At 40.9% G+C, this 18,184-nt stretch overlaps 1 protein-coding gene across 6 annotated transcripts in view; it reads left to right on the top strand.

The window, feature by feature from the left end:
* otofa (otoferlin a) overlaps window positions 1-18,184 on the top strand; it is a 64,093-nt gene that overhangs the window by 39,557 nt on the left and 6,352 nt on the right. For 2 of the 6 annotated variants that reach the window (XM_068576604.1, XM_068576606.1), the window contains exons 10-43: window positions 45-107; window positions 1,076-1,160; window positions 1,249-1,408; window positions 1,681-1,867; window positions 2,612-2,798; window positions 3,581-3,804; window positions 5,112-5,220; window positions 5,354-5,540; window positions 5,644-5,764; window positions 6,481-6,581; window positions 6,921-7,011; window positions 7,748-7,864; window positions 8,049-8,201; window positions 8,596-8,788; window positions 9,025-9,149; window positions 9,483-9,617; window positions 10,367-10,528; window positions 11,473-11,544; window positions 11,795-11,914; window positions 11,986-12,147; window positions 12,276-12,438; window positions 13,021-13,187; window positions 13,393-13,422; window positions 13,536-13,670; window positions 13,783-13,858; window positions 15,343-15,488; window positions 15,579-15,713; window positions 15,807-15,944; window positions 16,060-16,187; window positions 16,363-16,533; window positions 16,802-16,962; window positions 17,399-17,541; window positions 17,622-17,710; window positions 17,946-18,044. In XM_068576604.1, the coding sequence (XP_068432705.1) occupies window positions 45-107; window positions 1,076-1,160; window positions 1,249-1,408; window positions 1,681-1,867; window positions 2,612-2,798; window positions 3,581-3,804; window positions 5,112-5,220; window positions 5,354-5,540; window positions 5,644-5,764; window positions 6,481-6,581; window positions 6,921-7,011; window positions 7,748-7,864; window positions 8,049-8,201; window positions 8,596-8,788; window positions 9,025-9,149; window positions 9,483-9,617; window positions 10,367-10,528; window positions 11,473-11,544; window positions 11,795-11,914; window positions 11,986-12,147; window positions 12,276-12,438; window positions 13,021-13,187; window positions 13,393-13,422; window positions 13,536-13,670; window positions 13,783-13,858; window positions 15,343-15,488; window positions 15,579-15,713; window positions 15,807-15,944; window positions 16,060-16,187; window positions 16,363-16,533; window positions 16,802-16,962; window positions 17,399-17,541; window positions 17,622-17,710; window positions 17,946-18,044 (4,535 nt within the window). The remainder of the gene's footprint in view (window positions 1-44; window positions 108-1,075; window positions 1,161-1,248; window positions 1,409-1,680; window positions 1,868-2,611; window positions 2,799-3,580; window positions 3,805-5,111; window positions 5,221-5,353; window positions 5,541-5,643; window positions 5,765-6,480; window positions 6,582-6,920; window positions 7,012-7,747; window positions 7,865-8,048; window positions 8,202-8,595; window positions 8,789-9,024; window positions 9,150-9,482; window positions 9,618-10,366; window positions 10,529-11,472; window positions 11,545-11,794; window positions 11,915-11,985; window positions 12,148-12,275; window positions 12,439-13,020; window positions 13,188-13,392; window positions 13,423-13,535; window positions 13,671-13,782; window positions 13,859-15,342; window positions 15,489-15,578; window positions 15,714-15,806; window positions 15,945-16,059; window positions 16,188-16,362; window positions 16,534-16,801; window positions 16,963-17,398; window positions 17,542-17,621; window positions 17,711-17,945; window positions 18,045-18,184) is intronic. The other 4 variants (XM_068576608.1, XM_068576609.1, XM_068576607.1 and 1 more) reach the window with 4 other exon arrangements.

The following is an 18,184-nucleotide window of genomic DNA, read 5'->3' as shown; positions in this document are numbered from 1 at the left end:
GGGAATATTTTTAATGGCCTAACCTTTTTTTCTCTCCTATGCAGTATTTCGTCTTTGACTTCCACGTCCCTCCGGACGTCATGTTTGATAAGATCATCAAGCTCTCAGTAAGTAATGCCTACCCATGAAAAGTATGCACGGCACTGCTGCTAAACAAACCCTTTTTTCCTTCTTTAGTACATGTTTTGGTGCATGGTAGTGCTTACACAGGAGGTATTAATTTTTAGATCACATTATACTCTAAAACATTTTATGTTTTAATGAAGAAAATTCAATGGTTAAAATATTTAACTCCATAAAGGAAAACTTCACCTTTAAAATTACACTTGTACAATAACACTTGCAGACTGCAGGTCGCCTTGAACGGAGAATCCGAAAACTGAGAGAAGTCTCGCTTTAATGAAGTAAAAGTCAGGTTCAACAATGATAACACTCTTTCGGACAATTATTTACAAACTCTCAGTGCAGTGTGTCGTGCAGGATAATCCAATTATTGTTTATCCAGTCATACGCTCACTACTCCCCAAACACATGCATCTTCGCTTGAACTTTCCTATTCAAGACACTTCTATCTCATGCTTTTGTATGCACGCTACTAGCCTGTGAGATCAAGGTAATGTGTGGTAAATAAATGATGAACAAATAGTGATTTTGGGAGTAAAGTATATTTAATACGTAATGGTACAGAGAAGAGAAGCTATTACTCTCTTTTAGTATGTGTATATGAGTGTGAAGACATACAATTATATTAACGGTTATTGCATCAACATACTCTCACTAAAACACAACAACAAAGTTGTTTTTGTGCATGGACTGTGAAATAAAATGATCTTTATAGAGGACAACAATTGAATAATTAATCTAAATCTGCATTCATTTGGATAATTAATGATCTGAGAGCATAGCTGTTTATGTTTTTAATGGAGAATGGTCAAGACACCGTGCAGCCCCGTGTTAAACATAGTCCATAGCAATCTGTTTCCCTTTAACACCCGCACCTTTAAATAATGTATGAACCTTTCCCATACTGTCGTGCCTTTTTATTAACATTTCATTCTCAATTCTGTCTGCATAGGTTATTCATTCTAAAAATCTCCTTCGAAGTGGGACATTGGTGGGAACCTTCAAGATGGATGTAGGGACTGTTTACTCTCAGCCTGGTAAACTACAAGCTGCCGCTCCAATATGAATCCAATAACTGATCTTAACATTCATGCATATTAACCAATTGATTCCTATCTATCGCAGAACATCAGTTTTACCACAAGTGGTCCATCTTGTCTGATCCCGATGACATAACAGCGGGGTGTAAAGGATATGTAAAGTGTGACATCGCCGTGGTGGGGAAGGGCGACAACATTAAGACCCCACACAAGGCCAACGAGACCGATGAAGACGACTTAGAGGGGTAATAACCTATTACTGGTGTGTTTCAGATTGTATTGGTTTTGAAGTATAATTTATATTTTACAAATGGTAATATATGTGTACAGGTTATTCCATATAACTCTAGTATTTTTATTCTTTTTTTTGTACTTTGACACGCTGTAGTAAATGATAAGTATTTTATAAGAAAACTAAATGTATGGCTTATTCCACAATCTTTACTTTTCTTTAATGTACTCAATAACTCCTCAATCCTGTCTCTGAATGAGTTGTTGCGCTGCGGTTTGTTTCCAGGAACCTTCTGCTCCCAGAGGGCATTTCAGCAGAGAGGCAGTGGGCCAGGTTCTATGTGAAGATCTACCGCGCTGAGGGGCTTCCTAAAATGAACACCAGCATCATGGCGAACGTGAAGAAGGCCTTCATAGGAGAGAACAGAGACTTGGTGGACCCCTACGTTCAAGTGCAGTTTGCTGGACAGAAAGTAACTCCCTCCACATCCTGCAATGTCTTATTCCTTGCTAGCTTCTAGCGGGGCTATTTCTCCCTGAGGGATCATTCTTGCTCCCCGAGAATATGTGGTTTAGATAATACATCTATACATCGGTAGTGTGGATTTTTTAAGCTTTAAGGTACTCAAATAGTTGAACTAATAACTATATATATATATATATATATATATATATATATATATATATATATATATATATATATATATATATATATATAGGGATGTATAGGGAGCAGCATGTATATAGCAGATCCAATTATCTCACATAAAACCTTGGGCTTAAGATGTAAGATGTACCATTACATTGTTCAGCCAGCATTTTGAGCTGGTGATTCAGCCTTTCTGCATCTGAAGAGTCTGAGGAGCTCCAAGTAAGTAATGTAGAGAAGGCATCTGAAAGGATTGGGTCAAATTTTTGTTGAATGTATCTTTACATCACATTTGCTTGTCCATGTGTACTTTAAAAGGGTTATTGGATGCTGCTGTCCATCATTGCTGCAAAGCGATCTCGACCCCAAGAGATTTCAATGTAAATGAAAAAAAATGCTACTGGACAGAGGAGGCCAATGAAGTAGAATACATCCTTTAAAGTTATTCGTATTTAAACAACAGTATCATCTACTATAACATAAGGACTAGAGCCACATAACTGATCACTACCAATGTGATTGTTTTGTATACTTTGTACTTGAGTGTTACTCCTTCATGCGTCTCCAGGGGAAGACGTCAGTCCAGAGGAGCAGTTATGAACCCATCTGGAACGAGCAGGTCGTCTTCACCGAGCTTTTCCCTCCACTCTGCAAACGCTTGAAGGTCCAGATCCGAGACTCGGATAAGGTCAACGACGTCGCCATAGGAACACACTTTGTTGACCTACGCAAAATATCAAATGATGGTGACAAAGGTCGGTCAACACACACACACATTTGGTCTCATTAGCATTGATTTGTTGTCCTCTATATTCATTAGTCAGTTTTAATGAGTACATATTTTACTGTATGTGGTAATTGGCTGTGCTGTGTGCATCGAACCTCATGACCCACATGACCCTTTGCTAATGGCTGTGTAAATTTAAGGAATGACATTTAAATGAACTTGCAATCAATACATACATTAGCATATATTAAATCAAAGTGCAATATCTTTTATGAAGAATTGTGCTAATGTCTAGGGAAATTACTCGAAAAAATAGTGACACAGACCCATTTCTAGCAGTAATGGGATTTTAGAAAGAAGAATTCTTGCACATGATTAGTGATCTCCACCATTAGCGATCAGACCATCAAGCGTACTACCTCACAGAAACTCCAAACATTACACACACACACACAAAACAGAGCAATGAGCTTAATGCACTCTTTAAATTGATTAAAAAGTCCTATTAAAATGATCTAAACCTGTAAATTGTGGCAGGCCGACAATGTGCGATGAAAAACCGGCTGGTTAAAAGTTCAACAAGATTTGAGGTGACAATTTAAACGATAGTTAACGAATATGTGCTGATTTTCCCGCTGCTGTCTGGATTTTTGTCTGTTTGTTTGTTCCCGTTTTGCTGGGCGACAGGTGGGAATATCTAGTGTTTGATGCTTTGGCTGTAGACGCTTAAAAAGACCTCCTGTGTAACTGTGAAGCATAATTTTAGATGACCACGACATTTCCTACAGACATTTATTTTCTCTTTTCCAGGGTTCTTGCCGACTTTGGGTCCAGCTTGGGTCAACATGTACGGTTCCACCCGTCAGTACACTCTGATGGACGAGCACCAGGACCTGAATGAGGGTCTTGGAGAAGGCGTGTCCTTCAGAGCCCGTCTCCTGCTCTCTATTGCTGTGGAGATCCTTGACACCACCTCACCAGAGCTCATGAGCTCCACCGAGGTGCAGATGGAGGGTGTCTCCAACATCTCAGAGGTGAGAAGACCTGACTGCAGACACAGCTCAGTAGTTTTTGGATAGTATTTTTGGTGTATCAGTGCAAAGCTATTATTTTATTGGTGGGAAGTATTATTAGACTGGTTAATTACTGTGGCTTGGAAAGGCGCACTGATTACTCGTTTTGTTGGACATTTGTAGAAAATTGCACACAAAAAAATAGAAAAAGAAATGTTGTACGATATGCAAACTGTTCCTCCATCTTCATCACTTAAAACTAAATTATCTTTCAAAACAGAAAAAACTGTCATTCTGACTTGTGATCCATAAGAACAACATGACCTTCTGACCTACAATAAACAGTTTAATGGTACAATCCACCATATGATTGGCACATGGGTAGTTAACTACTCATCAGTGAAATAAGAAACGTTAGATGCTTTGCTTCAGGGTCAGCTTGCCCGATATTTTACCTCCTGGCTGTTAGTGTAAATTTGTCCTGTGGGAACCTCAGTCACTCATGCCAGTCTGAGTCTGTGCCAGGTGTCCAGCCCTTTGCTTTAAGGGAGAGACAGATTTTTCAAATTTAATCAAATGAGAAATGTTGTACATAAACAAAAGGGATTTCCCCTATTAAACTTGAGATTTGTTTTACTCATTTGCCATCTATAAGACCAAGTAAAATGTGTTAAATCGATGGTTTCGGGTCATTCACAGGAAGGGAGTTACCCAGATCTTTTATTGTCTATCTGATCGGGAACATTGTGAGCTGGCTCCGGTCCATTTATGGTAGTCTGATTCAGTTAGGTTGTTGGATAGACCAATCGTGATTGGATCGTCCCCTTGATCTTTTCTGGGCTTGCCCTAAAGTAAAAACATGTTTGAGGTGATTATTTGGTTTATTTGGAGGACACTAGGTACTCATCATATGAACATAACATGAGTTTGTTGTGATTTTAGATTATGTCAGAAAGTAAAACAACTCTGCTGCAGATGAAGCGGAAGCCAAGCTGCTTTAGCTACCTTGGAGTCATTGTAATGAATTTATGCAAATCCTTTTTAAAAGAATGAGTATTGATTTATATTCTAATAACAACCATGTGAATATGTAAACAGCATCATAGGGCAGAAAATATGGTGGAAATTAGTGTATTTACAAATGTAATGTATAAATGAAGTGGCTCACTAATTCAGCGAGGAGGCAGGTAAATGTTGTGTGTGAAGAGAATTACAGAAAAGAGCAGATGCAGTAATTCTTCCAGAGATTGTACCACAAAATGAATGGATTTCTTTCCAATAAAATGTTGTCGCTGTTGTATTTATTGCTCTTCTCCTCACTCCATTAGAGCGCCACTGGGAAAATAGATGAGTTCTTCCTCTTTGGTTCCTTCCTTGAGGCCACCATGATAGACAGGAAGATTGGTGACAAAGCAATTAGTTTTGAAATCACAATAGGTAAATATACCTTTCTTTTGTCTTGTTAATATCGACCTGCACACCTCCACACTTTTACAATTCATCAGAGAGAAGCGACAAAATCAATACCCCATAAACAAGCTAACTCTAGAAATGTTCCGCCCGCTAACAGGGAACTATGGCAACCAGATAGATGGTGTAAGCAAGCCTTCGTCGTCAAAGAAGAAGAAGAAAGATGGTGAGAATGAAGAAGAGGAGAACGAGCTCATTCAGAACTCTAGTGAGGACGAGGCGGACGAGGACCGCGACCTTGTTTCTGTCTCCTCCACTCCTCCAATGAAGCCCGTCATCACCGACAGGTCAGGGGTCAAAGGTTACAGGGTCGAGGTTCAAGTTTAGAAAGCAGCTGTAACAATGTAGGGTGTTAGACTGTGAACAAAGTCATTTTTTTGTACTTTGTAGGAATTACTTCCATCTTCCCTACTTTGAAAAGAAGCCGTGTGTCTACATCAAGAGTTGGTGGCAGGACCAGAGAAGACGACTTTACAACTCCAACATGATGGACAAGATCGCTGACAAGCTGGTCAGTATTTAAACTACACCTTTATTCACAACATGCAAAGGTTTGCTCAGAAGGCAAGATTAACTAAACTCAGTATCCGTTATAGCAGTAATAACGAAACTAAGAGTCTAGAGTCCTGCTACAGTAGCGATGCTGACATTAATAAGTTTACATTCTCACTATGGCAATGCTAACAAAGTGAGGTTTAGGAGCTTTAGTTTATCGTGTCAGCCTGTTGAAGTAGCTGAGGCTGATGGGAATGTGAGTTTTACAGTTATCTTAGTCATGAACCAAAGTATTAGGGAAGTCTTCCGGGGATCACAAACGTCCATCTGATCCACCTGATGTCAACCTCATGGTGGCGCTCGAGGAAGAGTCAAGGAGTAATTTAAGTCAATGTGATGGATCCTCTCGGTTTCATGAATGTCTGTTTAAAATGTCATAGCAGTCCATTCAGTAGTTGTTTAGATATTTGAGATATATTGTTTTCCCCAGAACCATGCTGCTGCTTTGTCTAAAAAGATGGTAAATAAACACAAATGTAGTATCAAATAATCCCACACAAGAAATATTAGAAAATATAAGTTGTATTGTTTTTATCACAAATTGTGCCTATACTGTTAAAGTGTACTAAAGCGTCAAGTGAATGTTTATATGGGGCATTTCACATTTGTAAAATATGTTTTGGATATGAACCTTATGAGTGTAACAACTCCCATATCGTTGTGTCCCGACAGGAAGAGGGTTTGAATGATGTTCAGGAGATCATTAAGACGGAGAAGGCTTTCCCAGAGCGCAGACTCAGGGGAGTGCTGGAGGAGCTCAGCGTCGGCTGCAGGCAAGATACTCATAAATAATCATTTTCACTGACTTTGTGACTCGGTGGTCAGCACAGATACAGAGAGTTTCTCCTGAAGCTAAAAGCTGTACTATACAACACAAAACTGTAGAGTGCCCATGAGACAGTTATGTGTTCAATGCTGTTAAAAAAGGGTGCAAACATACACATTAATAAATGATTCTCGCAGCATCATAATGACCCAGAAACAACTGACGACAGCAGCTCACTACACTGAGGCCTCTCTAAAATACAGTCATTAAGATTGTCATGGTGACATCTACAGAGCAATACATCCCCATTCATGGTTCATCCTCTGTATTTTGTGGTTATTTCCAGTCGATTTGTGATTCTGGCTAACAAGGATGTGAACCAGGCAGGCCGAACCAAACTGGATCGAGAGCGACTGAAGTCCTGCATGAGAGAGATGGTATGATTTATGCTTCTCAAATAGAGGAATAAGGAGGCAGCATGGGTGATGGAGGAGAACATTAAGCCGTAATTAATCAATATGGCTGCTGTTCAGATTCTAATCCCAGCGCCTTACTGAGTAAATAGTTTGAAGTCCCTCTAAAGGCCACACAGAGAAATTACTTTGTGTAATACATTTTAACTATCTTGAATAGTTCTTTGCCTAACTTTGCATGCTTTTGTAATACTGTCAGAGTCTCAGAACCGTTTCATATTCTGATGAAGGGTTGTATTTGATAGCAAATAGACTTTTAAGTTTGCTTCAAAAGGAAATGCAAAGGAAGTACAAAGTGTTATCTGAAAAAACATCGAAATTGTATGCATGCTCTGTAGTGGAGGTTGTGCTATGAATAAAATAACTTGTTTGACCTGAGAAGTATGTCTCCTGAGATGGAAAATAAATTACTATATTGCATGCCCAGCTGCACCTCCACTACAACACTGTTTGTGAAGGATTGTGAAAAATGGCATGGAAAGCACATTTTGCAGGAGAGCACCAGAAAAAATACTGGCGGGAAGAGTCATGGATGGATAGGGGATTCCACGAAATAGCATTTAGAAATCAGCAAGAACCACAACATGTTTCACATTTTTAAGATAATTACCTCATGCCGTTTGTTTAAATTGATTATAGATATACCCCCGGCGATGATGTGTGCATGTGTGTATACATTTTGTGTCTATGTAATCTGCAGGACAGCATGGGCCAGCAGGCCAAGCAGATCCGAACTCAGGTGAAGAAAAACACAGTCAGAGACAAACTCAAGCTGGTGCAGAACTTCCTGCAGAAGCTACGTTTCCTCGCAGACGAGGTACTGTACCTAACCCTGTACTTCAAGTACAGAACTAATAAAGGATGAGTCCGTAGAACTATGAATGCAGACTCAATATACAGTATAAAATCATTGTACAATCTGTGAAAGAACTCAAGCAAGTTATATTTGGGGAAAGAACTCTGAGTGAGTTGTTGATCACCTATCTATGTATCTTCTCCAGCCTCAGCACAGCATCCCAGATGTTTTCATCTGGATGATGAGCAACAACAAGCGCATTGCCTACGCCCGGATTCCTTCCAAAGACATCCTCTACTCCATAGTGGATGAGGAAACGGGAAAAGACTGCGGCAAAGTCAAAGCTGTCTTCCTCAAGGTGCAATCATCTCTTCCTGCTCCTCTCTTGGTCAAACACTCTCAGTCATTAAAACACACTTTGCTCATTTTCAACCATCATAGACGATACACCACTAACTATTGTCACGGCCATGTAAGCTGAAAACATCGAAGATAACGTTTTACATTGCTGCTGGCAGCACTGCCAAATGATCAGTAGTTGTGAATAGTCGATGTACAACATACAGTATTGACACGTATTACGCTGAATAGCCTTGTAAATCTATGACAGCTGCCTCCAGAGAGGCTTGAAAATCAATGAGGTGGCCTCATAATGCTGCATGATGTTTAATGATTGAGTCGCTGTAGTGATACCAAAGAAACAATGTGCTGTAATATGTACTTTCCTGTGTCGTTGTCCTCTGTGCCCACAGCTGCCGGGTAAGAAAGGGTTTGGTCCTGCAGGCTGGACCGTTCAGGCTAAGCTGGAGTTGTATCTGTGGCTCGGCCTCAACAAGCAAAGGAAGGACTTCCTCAATGGTCTGCCAAACGGTTTTGAAGAGATCAAATCTGCGAAAATGGACCACTGTCTTCAATCTGTGCCCCCCGTCAGCCTGGTCTACAACAGTAAGCTCTCGAATATATGAGTTTGAATTCATTATTGTTTAAAAGAAGTCTTGATTGATCATTACGTTGTAACTCTAAAATCAATTAGAGGCAAAACGCACACACAAAACCTCGCTCAGAAGTCAACACTCCTATTGATCGTTTTCACTTTGTGGTTCACTTTTCTAGCGTCTATAGAAGCTTGCTAACAAAGGGTTTTGATTGTCAGTTAATGTGATGTTGTGTGCGTTCATCAGTGAAGCAGGTGTTCCAGCTGAGAGCGCACATGTACCAGGCTCGCAGTCTGTTCGCCGCTGACAATAGTGGGCTGTCAGATCCCTTTGCCCGGGTCTTCTTCTCCACACACAGCCAGGTTACTGAGGTAGGACTATGAATAACACACATACATTATAGATGTATGTGGGAACTGAACAAGTATTGTATCGATCATCTGATTAACTGAGTTGGTATTGGCGGCAGGAGCTCAGTCCGTGGGGACTCAGCTCTTGGATTAAGTACTGAGCGTGGAGTGGGAGCTGGAGAGGTGCCAGTTTGACTCCTGAGCACTGCCGAGGTGCCTTTAAACAAGGCTTTGAACACCCAAACTCCACCCCCGGAGCTGAATAGTAGTAGCGGACCACTTATGGGTTAAATGCAGTGTGGTATGTACATGTGTGTCAATAAAAGCTCATTTGATTTGACATGTGTGCTGCAGGTCCTGAGCGAGACTCTGTGCCCTACTTGGGACCAGCTGCTGGTGTTTGACGATGTGGAGCTGTTCGGGGAGGCCAGTGAGCTGAGAGATGACCCTCCAATCATTGTAGTGGAAATCTATGACCAGGACACTGTGGTAGGATCTTCCTCTGTGTGAATGAATGGATGCATTATTGACACATTGATTCATAGATTCATCAATGCGTGTTGAGCAGTTTTAAAGCATCTACTTTGAAGTCTAAAAATGCTTTGCTTCTCCTTCCCTCATTTGCTGACTTTCTGTACACCCTTGTTTCATTCCACCCCACCCTTCACCTGATCGCTGGCCTTGCTCATGCTGTGCTGGCTAAATAGAGTGTGAAAGCATTAGTGCTGTAAAGACTGTGTTGAATTAGACGTTCTAATAGCTACTGGTAGCTGGTAGCTTGTATCGCATGAATTATCAGGTTCATCTAGCTGCTGATGAGCTCCGGAATAAACTTGCATGTGCCTCCTCTATTTGCCTCTCTCACATTGTAACAGCACTAGCTGCAGGAGCATTAATGCGTGTACACTAGTAACAGTGGTGCAGTGTTGAAAATCTGCCTCGCAATACTCAACCACAAAATATAGATGAAAAAAATGTGGTTGTCTATTTCATGAGTACGCCTCTTTCTGTTCTAGTATACTGTAATCTTTAGTCAGTGAGTTGGTTTGTGTTATATAAGACGGAGTTTTTGCTGCAAGCTTCCCTTAATTTTCACAATTTTGAAACCTTCCTTTACTTTAAAACAACACTGACACCAAGTGGCTGCCATGGGAATTGCACTTCCCTCACCTGCGTTAACCTCCCTTCCCTTGTCCCCTGATTGGCTCGACTGCCTGCTGTCACAATGTGGTCTTCAGGGCAAGGCAGAGTTCATAGGTCGCACGTTTGCGAAGCCCACCATCAAGATGTGTGAGGAGTACTATGGCCCCCCGCGGTTCCCGCCACAGCTGGAGTACTACCAGATCTACAGAGGGAACTGTGTTGCTGGAGAATTGCTGGCTGCATTTGAGCTTCTGCAGGTAACACAAAAACACACATAGGAGAATGAATGCTTTTGTATATGCACACATGCACATACATTAACACTTACACATTAATCAATACATATACAAAAGATATTTTTTTAGTCTTATGTCTCTTATCTAGGGTTGCAAAAGGTCGCTAGATCTCTGGAATTTTTTTTTATTATTTCATGGATGTTTTCCAAGGGAAGTTGAGCTAAAAAAAAATTAGATTTCCATTGTTAAAATCAGAGGATCTGGCGCACCTAACGTTAAGCTTGCAGCTTGCAACCAACTGAAGCTTCTCCCGTGTACTAAGCACTTGATAGCACTTGATAGCACTTGATGTTGCTATAAACTGCTCAATCAAAGGAAATGAAAACATGACGATTCTTATTTTCAGGTAATTTATCCACTAAATAAATCGTACTTATTATTAAAATATTGCACTATTGCAAATATATCCCACTAAATGCTACACACTGTTTCTTTTATGGTAAACGTATTAAGTATTGTATGTTTTTGGGCTAAAAGTATATACATGTAATTGTAGCAATGCATTGCATGTTGCACACTCTTCCATCACATGTACAGAAAATGTACCAGCATCCCATTAAATAGGAATTCAGCTCGGAGTATAAAGAAGAGTTTGATATTAAGGATTTCAACCCAACTACATGTTGTTTCTCTTATCTATTCTCTATTGTCAATACAACCTGACCAAGTAACTTATTTAAGCTATTTTATGTTGATTCCCATGGAAAGTTTCCATACTTATTTTCTTTGTTTTCTATTTTGACTCTGCATTACTTCTTCCCTTTCCTCCTTTAAATATTTCCATTTCCATTTTTTTCCTCTGCCACCTTATTACCTCCCTTCCTTTCCACTAATACATATTTTTCTCCTTTAAAATATCCATTTGCCTCTTTCTTCCTTCCTATGCCTGCTCCTGCTGCCTACAGATACCTTTCGATGTGGAGGCGATTAGGCGAGCTCTTATCGCTGTCCATAACTTTGCTGTTCCTCAAATAAAGGTGCTCTTTTCTTGCATTCTCTCTTTTCATCCCACTTGGTCTTACTCGTTACTTTTACCTCTAGCAACATGACATTAACATCTGCCTTCTCCGCATTTCCTCAAAGTCACACTAAGAAAAGACAGAATTAATACAAATATTAAGACTGTACTAAAGAAAACTGGTATGGTTCTCATGCTGTATCACACTACATAAATCACAGAAGCATTGCATCCTTTTAGTGTGAGGTTTACTTCTGCTCTCTTATTAGATTGGTCAAGGAGGGAGAACCGATCTTCCTCCACTTGAAGGGCCGACAGACTCGGAGCGTGGACCCATTCTGCCTGTGCCGTTGGGCATCCGACCAATCCTCAGTCGCTACCGCATCGAGGTGAGATTTTAACCACCAGATCTCTTTTTTTTTAACTCCCCTTCGATCTAATGCTGTTTTTTCTGGTTCAGGTTTTGTTCTGGGGCTTAAGGGACCTGAAGAGGATTAACCTGGCTCAGGTGGATCGTCCTCGTGTGGACATAGAGTGTGCAGGTAGAGGTGTGCAGTCCGTCCTCATCCAGAACTACAAGAAAAACCCCAACTTCAGCATCCTGGTCAAATGGTTTGAAGTGGTAAGTACAGCTGTGAATTTGACATTTAGACCCTACAAAGTTGGATCCTGGATTATATCTACCTATTGCAAACTTCTCTTCTTTCCTTTCCACCACCTCACCAATGTAATGTTTTCATTTTGTCCCAGGACCTTCCAGAGAATGAGCTTCTCCACCCTCCACTCAACATCCGGGTGGTGGACTGTCGGGCATTTGGCCGCTACATCCTGGTGGGGTCCCATGCTGTAAGCAGCCTGAGACGTTTCATCTACAGCACCCCAGACAAGACCTCCAACAACTGGGCCACTGCAGGTGCTAACACTCAAGTGAATTATAATGTTTTGGTTCTCAGGTTATATTGTATTACTTTTAGTGAGAGATGCATTGTTTCTATTACCAGCTTCCGTTCCCTTTATATATTGTACACTCAGAGTATCTAATGTTCAAATGTTTTTAATACAAACAGTAATAAGTAGTACATTCATTTGAACCATGTAGAATATTTTCTTTTGTTCACTTCTTTGTCATTTCTGGCTTTCCTTGTATTTCTTGAAAAAGACCTGTAGGTCATCAAAAACCTTTGCTTTAACCTTTTTGAAATGCCAGGAGAGGGCTCCTGCAACATTTAAACATTACCAGGATATTGTACATCAAAGAAGGTTAAAACAAACTTTAGAAATTACATTTAAATATTTCTGATTCAACTCTGTAGTCTCTAAAGAATGAAAGTCCATTCTTTTGTTAACCTTGCTGATGTGTCTGCTTGCTTTCTGCTCTGACCTCTTCTCTTGCCTTTGTCCTCCCTCCATCTGTTATCTTTTTTCCTCTCTCGCATGTCTTTGACTGTCCTGTCCTCCTGCCACCGGCTGTCTTTGCCTCTTGGCCTCACTCCAGCTAAGCTAATGAATGGCTACATGGTCCTTGCCAATGGCGGCTCCGAGCCTCGCTCCTCACCCAGCCTTTCCTCCCGCACCTTCTCTCGCCCTGCAGGTGACATCCTCGTCAACATGGACGGAGAGCCTCCGCTCCGGAAGATGGACACAGTGGTCAAGTTAGACGCTGTAAGCGTTTCTATGAGCTCCTGTGCTGTAGAGCATTGCCTTCCAATTTCTATTGTACAATGTGTGTGTTTATATATGTATATAGTAGCACTGCTTACGTTCAGTCCTTTTTACCTGCCTCGTCTGTAAATGTGCCGTTCCTACCTGCATCTGTCACAGTGTGTATTAACTGTTGTGTCGTTTTATGTAACGCCCTCTATCATAGACGTCTGATGCTGTTGTAAAAGTTGACATGGTAAGTAATGGTTCCTATAGAAATTGGGCAATGAGAATATGTGCTGAAGTGAACTGGGGCCTCGTTGTGCATTACAACGGAGCCACTGATGATCACTTAATGTTTCTGAACAGACCGAGGAGGAGAGTGACAAAGACAAAAAGAAGAAAAAGAAGAAAAAGAAGGGAGTAGAGGAAGAAGATGAGACAGATGAGAGAGTGCTGGACTGGTGGTCCAAATATTTTGCTTCAATAGAGACCCTAAAGGAGGTCTGTCTTGTCTATTTGTGTATATTCTATTTACATCTGCACATGTTTCTGTCATTGCCGTCACAAGTGAAGTCCTATTAGACTGACAACGTTTTCCTGCCTGGTTTTCCAGACTCTCAGAGCTCAGGAGGCCGCTCAGGCAGAGGCGGAGGAGAGAGAGGACCTGGAGATAGCTGCGGAGGCAGCAGGTATCGAACCCAAATCAGCTAATCACCCAAGCCTGCAGCTTGGATTTATTTAAAGGGATATGTCATTAATATTGGCTTTTGAGTTTGAGATTCTACCTTGACTTTTCCAAAGAATAATTCTCAGTTTCTTATTCATTTTGAGTTGATAGTCCTCGGGATGAAGGAAATACAGTTCTGTTATGTCAACTGCACTGCCTGGGATGGCGTACAGGAGTTAGTTTTGTGCTTTACTTTTGTCAGTCAAAAGAACATATGGTTGGTCCCTGAATCACTTTAAATTACAATGCACTTATTTTACTATCCTCTTTTGAGTACTGAAAATCTGCTAACACTCTGTATGTCGTAGATTTGGGACCTGGTATAAGTTCAGTGAACAGTCCCATAATGCAATGCGACACTTGATGATGACTCATAAATATAGTCACGACAGAATGAACTACAGAGTGTTTATTGTAAATGAGGGATTGATTTCAGTCACAGCTTTTGTCTTGAGATTCACTTTGAGCGCAAAACGCACAGAAGCATTGTTATGTGCTTCCTGCTTGTCGTCTCTTTGCTCTCATGAATTCATAATTCATCCATGCTTTAGACATGAGTCAATCACTATCATATTCATGACCATTTCCTACATCAACATGACCTCCCAGCTGTGCAGTACACATGAAAGCTGGCTCATACTGACCCAGTGAATTAAACGACATTTACACTAACATGCTTACATAATTACATATATTATTTTCTGTTGTACTGTAAGGTATATGATGCAGTACCCTAATACATATGGTTAAATACAACATCAAACTTTAATATTAACTATAAACAACAGAGAAGATGGTAAAAAAAAATAATAATTAATAAAATGAATACATTACCCATGAACCCCTGGTCTCTGTCACACTTCTCACTGATAATTTCTTCCTGAGAATCTCAACATTTTCTTTATTTTACTCCATTTATTATTTATTATAATGCATTAATATCCCATATAATATGGTACTTTAAATAGTTTTTATAAATTACCTTCTAACATGTTCTGATTTTACACCCCAAAGCGTCACTCCACACTGAGAAGCCGTGTTTTGCTTTCCTCAGCCAGCTTCACTGATGCGTATGTTTATCAATAGTGTCCTTTTAAGCAACCGTAACCACACACACTAGTGCTGTCACTGCGTCCCGTGGTACATCTTTACATCACTGGAGCAGTTTGAAGTTAAATCACTGGAGATCACCAAAAAAATAAGATTTTCAGATGTTAATTTACTCTATAAGTCAAATAAATGAACACGTGTGATGTTTTCGGTTCTTTAAGCCTGGTTCTACATTTTAACCTTTGACTTATTTCACGACATGAGTTCAGGGAAACTAATAAACACATTGGTCAGCTTTCATGTTGCGTGACGCGTGTCGTGTGCAACCCTGCCACCCCTCTTCATGACTCCAACCCTACTTTGTCCACCTCCACTTTCACTCACCCCTCCAATCAGAAATCAAACCTGATGACCTTCTTCTGAAAGGGTCCAAGACAAAAGAAAAGGGCAAAGAGAAGAGGAGCTCCAAGGACAAGAAGAAGGCTCAGGCTGCAGACGGCTCCGATAAACGACCGGTTAAAGCAAAAGTTGACGAGCTGATGGTGAGTATGTCATTCGCACTAAAAAATAAGCCAGCACGCAATAATAGACATGCGGAGACAAACACTGGATGTGTTTGTTTACCTACGCAGGTGTACAACAAGGAGCTGGAGAGTGAGTACGGAAACTTTGAAGACTGGCTTCACACTTTCAACTTGTACAGAGGAAAGGCTGGGGATGACGACGAACGCGCTCTGGATGACGACAGGATTGTTGGCAGATTCAAGGTGGGGAAAAAAAACTGCCCCAGCCTGCACTAACTGACTGAAAATAAGTCGTACACATGTCTTTCACCCTGTTCATTTATTCTGTGGACCCAGGGATCCTTGTGTATGTACAAGCTACCTGTGTCTGAGGAAATCACACGAGATGCAGGATTCGATCCTAATATGGGCATGTTCCAGAGCATCCCACATAACGATCCAATCAACGTTCTTGTCCGTGTTTACGTGGTCAGGGTGAGTGACCACTTTGTTGTTTTAATTTATACGGCAGTTAAAAAAACTACCACACCATAATAAACTGAAAATGACAAATATTTCTCTGATTTAGTCCGTTTTTTTTCTTCTCTAGGCTACAGATCTTCATCCTGCTGACATCAACGGGAAGGCTGATCCGTATGTTGTTATCAAACTGGGCAAGTCAGAGGTCAAGGACAAAGAGAACTACATCTCCAAGCAGCTCAATCCTGTATTTGGCAAGTAAGTTCGCTGCTCTTCATTTAGGTTCAGTGTATTGTCACACGTTGGCAGTGCAGGAGAATAAAGTCTATGTTTTATTGCAACAATATTCTGAACGAGCCCGAATCTGTTTCCCTTCTCACATTTGCTTCAACGCTTGATTCTTGTTCTCACCTGTTTATCCTCTACCGCTCAGATCTTTCGACATCGAGGCCACGTTCCCCATGGAGTCCATGCTAACGGTGTCGGTGTACGACTGGGACCTGGTTGGCACTGACGACTTGATCGGAGAGACAAAGATTGACCTGGAGAATCGTTTCTACAGCAAATACAGAGCCACCTGTGGCATCTCATCCCACTATTCTGTGTGAGCATCTTGTCTTGTATACTTTATATGCTTTTAGTCATTGGTTTAGTTACAGTGTCACTATATGAAGCCCAAAACCTGTCTTTATTTTTTATTTAAAAACAATAGTAATAACAGAAATGTTGTAGTCACCCTTACATTATATTGTGTATGGCATCTCAAGACTCAAACTTTTGCCAATTTGCATAAATATCGTCTTCTGTATTCCGATTGGCTTGAAGACGACCTCAGAAGTTCATTTACCTCTTTATTATCATATTGATGTCAGCCATGGATACAATGTTTGGCGGGACCCATTGAAGCCCAGTCAGATTCTGGCGAAGCTCTGCAAGGACGGCAAGATCGATGGACCTCATTATGGGCCGGGAGGCAAAGTCAAGGTGGCCAATCGAATATTTCTGGGACCGACAGAGATGGAGGATGAAAATGGTACGTCTGTATTTTGCTCCTAAAACTGTGAGATCGTATAAACTTCCTTCAAATGATTAAACATCACTATTCAAACATCAAATTGATTGTGATACCAATGTAATAATATGTAAGTAAAGTGATGGGTAGTCTATGATTTCAAAGTTGTGACAGTGATTAATCACGAGTACATTTACTGCAATATTTAGGTGATTTTGATGCAAGGAGATTGTTTCCTTTGATTTTTCTTTTCTTTTTTCTTGTTTGTATTCGTTCATGTTACTGAAAAAAAACAATACATCTTACATAATCAAACACCTTTTGACATTGTCTTCTATTGAGGATATGTTAATCCCACAAATGATGAAAAGCCCATCAGATGTTGCCAATAATCTAACACATGATTACATTTGTTACATTAACATGAGGCTGTAAATGTGTGAATTCGATATCCCAGGTCTGAAGAAGCAGACTGAGGAGCATTTGGCTCTGACGGTGCTAAACCACTGGGAGGAGATCCCGAGGGTGGGATGCAAGCTGGTCCCTGAACATGTGGAGACCAGACCCCTGCTGAACCCCGACAAACCCGGCATCGAACAGGTAGGACAGAGCCGCGCTCGTCTGGAGTTATGAAACAGAAATGCTGGTTGGACTGTATTTGGTTCTCTGTGCGTTCAAAGGGCCGTATTGAGATGTGGGTGGATATGTTTCCCATGGACATGCCTGCTCCTGGACCTGCGATTGACACAGCACCACGGAAACCAAAGAGGTAGGCTCGGGCTGGAGCCAAATACGACAAACTATGAACAACTGTGAAGGCAATGCAGCTTTATCGGGAACGAGTTGCTAATTGCATTTTGAAGTGTCTAAAGTTCAGTTTTTCCAACAGAATACGTAGTTTTATCCCCAGCTTAAGTAATGGTGAGTCTGTTTTACTGGTTAGCTCTCTATTTATTGTCAAGTATAAGTCCAACTGTGTGTTCCTTCCTCCCCCCCCTTACCAGATATGAGCTCAGGGTGATTATTTGGAATACAGACGAAGTAATACTGGAGGACGATGATTACTTCACTGGGGAAAAGTCCAGTGACATTTTTGTCAGGGGGTAGGTACAGTGGGACGCGGCGACCAAGCCTCGTCCCGTGGGTGTGAGCTGTGTGTGGATAACCATTCTTTTTTTGTTTTGTTTCCATTTTTTTCTGTGCGTTTTTGTGTTGTTTGTGTTTGTGGTGTGTCTCCTGTCTG

Source organism: Clinocottus analis, unplaced genomic scaffold (assembly GCF_023055335.1).
Source record: "Clinocottus analis isolate CAN_PGR_092001 unplaced genomic scaffold, fCliAna1.0.p SCAF_15, whole genome shotgun sequence".
In the NCBI taxonomy this organism is placed as follows: Eukaryota; Metazoa; Chordata; class Actinopteri; order Perciformes; family Cottidae; genus Clinocottus; species Clinocottus analis.
The sequence above is the reverse complement of the archived record's forward strand: the minus strand, read 5'-3'. Positions and strand labels throughout refer to the sequence as shown.